Here is a 7,223-nt window from a genome sequence, read left to right as displayed (position 1 = left end):
AAAGGAACGCCAGGTGATCCGTTTGTAAGGAATTCAGTCCCACAGTGAATGAATCTACAGGAATATCAGCATTATCTCCACTGAGGTGACATTACAGTATTTATTCTACACAAGTATTGAAAGAATGAAAAACAGGCTTCAGGCTGCTGCGTCCACATCCTCAGGAGCAAGCATTCCAATATCTGTCAGGACTGGACACCAGAAAAAGAAGACTCAATATCCATGAAAGGATGGATATTTAATTTGGGTTAAAATATCTTCAGGATGAAAAGGAAATGAAAATACAGACATGTTTATGTAACCCAGATGGAGACAGCGGAAACACACATCTTGCTTTACTCAAACACAACTACAGAAAGTTTCCTGGCAAAACTCAATGACTGGTTGTTGCTCTCTGGAATTGTTGCATGCAGCATGTAACATTAAATATAAAGCACAGCTGTTTGTCTCTTTGTCAGCATTAAACCATACCTCAGCCTTCAAACAAGGGAAAGAGGTAGAGTAAAGATCCAAAGACATTTTCAGTCACATTGCTGCACAGGTCCTGATGAATTCAGTTCAGTTTTATGTATAACAGTCACCTCAAGCCACTTTATATTCTAAGGCAACGATCCTACAATAGTAGAGACATAACAGAAGGCACACTGTGAAGGAGAGCAAGAGATTAATAACTAATTAAAGGCAAAGTGGTATACAGATGTGATGAAGAAGATACACTCAGTGTCAACATAGTAAACCAGGCATGGGACTGGTTAAGCAATAATTCAATTAGCTCAGGATAAAAATGGATTCAGAAGGCTGCGCTTGTGAGTTTGAGGTACAGCGTGTTCTTTTGTTTTTAGTTTTTTATTATAATTGATTAATAATTTAAAAGAATCCTTGAACACAAATTTGCTCTTGCTATCAAGTCTAACAAGGACATCTAAGAACTTTTGGAGAAGTACTTTTAACTGATTTCAGTGCAACATCTGCAACATTGTTTCAACTTTTATTTTAGAACAATTTTTCACTGTGACTATATATCAACAAAACCTAGACACCTGATGGTTATTCACCATCAAAACATTTGCTGAGCAGTTTCTCATAATGTCATCATCTGTTTTATAAGGTGTTGATTCAATGTACATTGATTTCGACATTTCCAGGCTCAAGTGTTTCTGCTGTCACTATCTTAGCTGCAAAACACAAAAAATGGATGGGTCTGACTGTGCATACTGGGCCTACAGAGAGGAGGTTCAGCATCTGAAGGGATTGTGTGACAACAACAACCTACATCTGAACACAACCAAGACCAAGGAGATGGTAATCAACTTCAGGAGAACAAAGTGATCTGAGTACTCCACCCTCTACATTGATGGAGAGGAGGTAGAAAGAGTAGAAAGCTTTAAGTTCCTCAGGGTCCACATCTTGGCCAACCTTACCTGGTCCACAAACATTTCCCACCAGGTAGAAAAAGAACAACCAAGGATGTACTTTCTTAGGAAGCCCAAATACACTAAAGACTGCTAATTAACTTCTACCGCTCTGCTTATCTTATATTGGCTAACGAGTTGACAGAAAACTCATTGGGTAATGAGAGTGCAGTTTCATTCATTATTTTCATTGAATTTAACCCTAAATAAATGAAAGGAAAAACAAACAAACAAACAAAAAAATCAGCAGGTAGACATTTACAGATGTCAAGACAGAAAGCTGTTTTCCCATTTTCTATAGGACAGTACGTCTGTGAAGGTTCTCAGTCATCCAGGTCATCGTAGTCCAAGGAGCTTGCAAAGAAAAGCGTCTGGACTTCTTTAAGTTGCTTGAAGACGTTTCACCTCTCATCCGAGAAGCTTCTTCAGTTCTAAGGTCAAATGGCGGTGAGTCCCAGATTTAAACCCAGTGGGAGTATCCCCCCAAAGAGGGACAAAAGGACCCCCTGATGATCCTCTAATCACCTGAGCCAAGGTGTGAAAATGGGTGTGGGTCCCAATCAACCAGGGTTTCGGGTGAGCTCATTGTGAAACCTGGCCCCACCTTATCATGCGATTTCCTGAGGTCAGATGGCCCGGGGTGTGAGTGGGCATTTGAGTTCCCTCCCCAGACGCCTTACGCTAAATGCAAACTGCAGTGCAAAACGTGTTAGTTTGTGTTGCTCTCAGTTCAAGCCCTTTAAAGTTAAGAGCCATAGTGATTTACAGCAGTGGTCAGGAATTTACAGAATACTGAGGTCAGTGTTATCTTCCAACAGCAGTGGTTCCAAGATTTTTAATCTTATGACCCTTTAGTACTCTCTACCAAATGTCTACTGAAAACCATCTGTCATTCTGTGCATGTGGCCTTTAATTAATGTTTTTCAGATTATTTTAATAGATATTTTGTTATGCCCAGAAAGGTGTTGACTTTAATTCAAAAGCCAAAGACAGTCTATGTTCTACACCTCACATTTTTTTTAACAGTAACAAAAAAAAAAAAAAAAAAAATGGGTCAAGTTGAATTTTTGTGAAAAAAATGGTTGACACAATGACTTCAGCAAACTTTTCTCATTCAAACCTAACATTAGGTTCACAGTTTACAAAAGCACTGGTTAAGAAAAACATACCCAAAAACAAACTGATAGAAACAATACAAAACCACCCCATAAATTTCAATTTTCAAAACAGTACACAGGAGTATTTGGAGCCACACATTTCCAGACAGCAGTCTTTTAACATTTAAGGTAAGGAATCAATGAGACACAAGTCTCACACAGTTAAAGTAATTTACAAAGAGTGTAAAACAAGGCAAGCAAAGCAAAAGAATAATATCCCCCCCAAAAAAATCAATGAAGGTTTAGCAGAGGAGACTTTTATAACAGTGATGTATACGGTTGTAGCTAAATCATTACTACATTATGACATCTCTCCTTGGTGTGGTCAGAGATGCAACCAGACACATATTTGGCCACAGAAATAGCTAGCAGGTGTACATAACAAGAATTAAATGTTCTGTAGTTGATACACAGGAACGCAGAGAATTTTTCACCCCAGCACAGTCAGTGATTTGTGCACCAGAAGCTTTGCTAGAAAAATAATAATGAACAGCCACGATTACAAGTATTTGCAGAACTCTAGCAAACTGTTTCTTACACCATCACATTGTTCATAACCAAATTGCACAATGTTCATTATAGCTATGGATGCATGGGCATCCAACCAATGAACAGCAATAAATCTAATCACATCAAATCTAGGCTTAAAGATAAGATAATGTCCAAAACAAAGTCAGGGTTCAAAAACATTTTTTAAAGAAAAAAAATAACCACCAGGTTTGGGAAACTGCAGGTATGTGCCAATGTAACCAAACACTGTGTATGGATATGTTACATCTGTTTTTCTCACTGAATAATGGATAGGAGTTTTCATGTATGACTTATTTGGGTTCTTTTCATGTATAATTGTTAACAGGAATGTATTTTATTCCAATGATAATGTAGCTAGTTACTTTAGGAAAGCTCAGCATACTATAGAATGGAAGCTCTCTCTATTAGGAATACATCTAACAGAACAACAGAGTCCGGTTAAACTGAACTTGTGTGGTTTAAAACTGCTTTGTACCTTCTCTATACTAACTGAAGACTCCAAAGCTGAAAAAGAAACACTGAAATTGCAAAAATCATCAATGTTCCTGGCAAACAAATTGGCAACCACTGATCATTTTCAAACATCATTTGTTCATGGATTTGGTTTATTATGAAACAACACCTACTCAGGCAGGTGGCTCAGGAGTTAGAGCATGTCATCACTAGACAGGCGGTTCAATCCCTAAAAAAGTGCTTGTATGAATGTGTGTGTGAATGGTGTTTAAAGTACTTTGAGTAATCAAGTAAAAAAGCACTATATGAGAACCAGTCCATTTACCCATCTCCAGTCTTTATGCTACACAAACTACCATCTAGCTTCAGCTCCTTAGTTAATGAAGAGTCACAAGAGGTTTGCTGTTAGAATTATGAACAGCATTAATGGAGGAAAATTCACTGGTTACTTCAAAGGAGATAATTCATGTTAGAGCCAGTATCTAGATATAAATTTAGGCATTTACTCCCAGAATTTACATAGACTGTTGTAAGTATACCTAAACTCTTTCACCACAGCAGGGCCATTGTGGCTACTACATTATTACTGCTGCTAAATGGAAACCTGACACCAACATAGTGAACCTTGAACTATAGAGTAGCAGAAGACAACACTGTCAACTAAGCACAATAAAGAGTCAGTTGGAGTAGAGCCCCACCATCATCCCATCCTATAGTCAAGACTACTAAAAAGACATAAGCTCTGGATGATCCACCACACAGTCTGCTCCAGCCCCAGTTTTCAGCCCTGGACTCCTGGACATTTAAGATTCAGCTATTCTCTGGTTTGCATAGGCAGCAACCTGCTCAGTCAACCTTTCTGACCTGCTCCTTGTTCCCTCAATATCCCAACCCCTTTAAATTCTGCAATAAATATTAATCTTTCTATATAACTCTAGTTTCCTATCTGTTTGTGTTGTCAGCTAATCCTCTCAGCTATGGGTCATCGGATAGGAGAGTGGTTATTAAAATATGTAACCAATAAGCACTGCAAGGCAACCAAGTGTAGCACGATTGTAGAGCTCAGCATTTCAAAAAAAGGGGTAAATATAACCCCTGAAAGGTTTGTGTTATAAATGATCCTTATCATTTGTAATGATCATTGTTGTGTTTTTTCATTTAGGTGTAAGCCATGGATCAGAGACGGCAGTGATTTCTTTTAGTAGTTACACATTTATTTAAAAATACCAAGGGAGTCCAATTTAAACCCACGGTGGTTCTACTGTTCTAGGATCCAAGTGTACAAGTTAGCAACGTCCTGTTTACAAAAGTGGTAGAAGGCTTCCAGTTCTTAGGCACAACAGTCACGCTTCATTGGCCACAGACTTTCAGGACCTCTGTGCTGCCTGGAGGGGAAAAACGTTATTTTAATTCTAATTAACTTAAAAACAGAGTCCAAAGTTCTCTCTCCACCCTATCCACTTTTTTCAGCTCACCTGTCTAGCTGACTCCAGTAGAGATGCTGACTCAGCCTGGCCCGTCTGTTGCACCATCCTGTAGAGAGCACCTTCTTTGTTTTGCAGCAGGGTAAAGGGGTGGTCGAACTCCTGGATGGTCCCACTCTCCAGAACCTTAAAAATAGACAAATGTCCTCTTCACCAATAACGGTAAACTTACAGTCCTTTAAAAGCTAGCATGTGAAAAATATATAAAGACTGACACGCTACACAGCAATAATAATGAACTCAAATTAGTTTGAAAATGGTGCTACATCTCAAAAACTACTTTGGAAAATATATCTATAAATTGGGACAATCCTGATTGTAATCTTTACCAATATCAGTTATTTCATGGGCCCAGAACTTTAAATCCATTCACTGTGACTGATTCGTCTGTTATCCAGACATGTAACAGTCCTCTGCAGTCCTTTTTTTAACTGACAACCTGCTAAGGATGAGCCAAACAGGAACCTGGCCAGTGCATGATCGCTTTCACGATCATTAGGCATGGGTACTGATTGACAAAATGCATTTCCCACCCCTATGAAAACTGATTAACACACTGTCAGACTGAAAATGGACAGCTAAAGTTAAAATTTAAAGATCCTCAAGGTGTTCCTGAGAGATAATATGATTATAAAACATGGTTGATTGAAATTAAATTAAACTGCACTGAGACAGAAGAGATGACTCACGAGTATGCGGTCACTGTCTATAATGGTGTTGAGGCGATGCGCGATAGTGATCACTGTGCATTCTTCGAACTTGTCTCGTATGGTTTTCTGGATCAGCTCGTCTGTCCTGTACTCACAGCAACAACCAAAACACAGTAGAAACATATGGGAGAGGTGTGCTGAAAAAACTAGTGGATGTGTAATGACATTTCTGTGTATGCTTTATATGTGCTGGCAATGTGTTTGGAGGACCTCGGGTCCACGTTAGCTGTGGCTTCATCGATGATGAGGATGGGGTTCTTCCTCAGGATGGCTCTGGCTAGACACACCAGCTGCCTCTGACCCACACTGAAGTTGGAGCCCGACTCAGCCAAGACAGCCTCCAACTTTCCAGGGAGCTCCTCCACCACAGACTTCAGCTGTACCTTTGTTTATACGGAGCAACCATCAAGAGCTTTCTTTGGTTTATTCTTTAAAACAAGGTCCTTGATTAGAGTTTCTAAAAACAATCAAATGACATATACAGTGCATCCAAAAAGTATTGACAGTACTTCACTTGCTTCACAGCCTTATTCCAAAATAGATTAATTTCATTTCTCATAAAGTGAAATAAAAACACTGGCGGCCGCAAGTGCTATACCCCAGAATCCTAGCAGATGCACCTATGGTAAAAATCCTAGGTGTCTTCCTAGGAAACATGACCTCTGACCTTGATCTTGAGGTTGAGGTCACAGAGATTCAAATTCGTGGTTCAAACTATAATATGAATTTGAAAATCCTACGTCGCCTAGTTCTTGAATTTTTGCATTCGCAAACTTGGGTAAGACCGGCAAGGTGATGACAACACTCCCTCAGGCTTTTACGGTTGAGGCATAAAAAGTTAGCTTGAAATTCTCGCAAATTTAGAAAGTAGAAAACAAAAATACAACATGTATTTTTCAATGTACATAAGTATTCACAACCTTTGCTCAATACTTTGTTGAACCTTTGGCAGCAATTAGAGCCTCAAGTCTTTTCAAGTATGATGCTACGACCTTGGCGCACATATTTTTGTGCATTCTTCTATGCAGAAACTCTCAAGCTCCATCATGTTGAATGGGGAATGTTGGTACACAGCCATTTTCACATTTCTCATGTAGCTCAGTGGGGTGGCTCTGGTATCGGCCAGATGATGAGCAGTGCCTGGTTTCCTCCAGACACAAATCTTGGCATTCAGGCCAGACAGTTCAATCTTTGTTTCATCAGACCAGAGAATTTTGTTTATCATGGTCTGGAGCTCAATTTTGAGTATCATGGCAAAGCCTGTGAATACTTATGTACCTTATATTTTCGTTTTTTTATTTTATTTTTTATTTATTTGTCTCCCTTAGAGATGGCGTGAGGAGTTCAGCCATCCAGGAGGGGCTCAGAGTAGAGCCACTGCTCCTCCACATCAAAAGGAGCCAGTTGAGGTGGTTCGGGCATCTGACATGGATGCCTCCTGGGCACCTCCTGGGTGAGGTGTTCCGGGCATGTCCA

General features: G+C 39.5%; 1 protein-coding gene across 3 annotated transcripts in view; it reads right to left on the bottom strand.

Annotated features, from left to right (window-relative positions):
* Positions 1-219: 219 nt before the first annotated feature.
* The window catches only part of LOC146361017 (ATP-binding cassette sub-family C member 4-like), a 30,685-nt gene continuing 23,681 nt past the window's right edge, over positions 220-7,223 (bottom strand). For all 3 annotated transcript variants that reach the window (XM_084920539.1, XM_084920541.1, XM_084920540.1), the window contains exons 28-31: positions 5,958-6,130; positions 5,727-5,832; positions 5,029-5,163; positions 220-4,938 (exon numbers count right to left, since the gene is read on the bottom strand). In XM_084920539.1, coding sequence (XP_084776665.1) covers positions 4,921-4,938; positions 5,029-5,163; positions 5,727-5,832; positions 5,958-6,130 — 432 coding nt within the window. In that variant the 3' untranslated portion in view covers positions 220-4,920. The remainder of the gene's footprint in view (positions 4,939-5,028; positions 5,164-5,726; positions 5,833-5,957; positions 6,131-7,223) is intronic.

The sequence above is a fragment of the Perissodus microlepis genome, chromosome 23 (genome assembly GCF_051167445.1).
Source record: "Perissodus microlepis isolate ML-2025 ecotype Zambia chromosome 23, ASM5116744v1, whole genome shotgun sequence".
Taxonomy (NCBI): domain Eukaryota; kingdom Metazoa; phylum Chordata; class Actinopteri; order Cichliformes; family Cichlidae; genus Perissodus; species Perissodus microlepis.
Note: the sequence above shows the minus strand (reverse complement) of the source record. Positions and strands in the feature narration are given on the sequence as shown.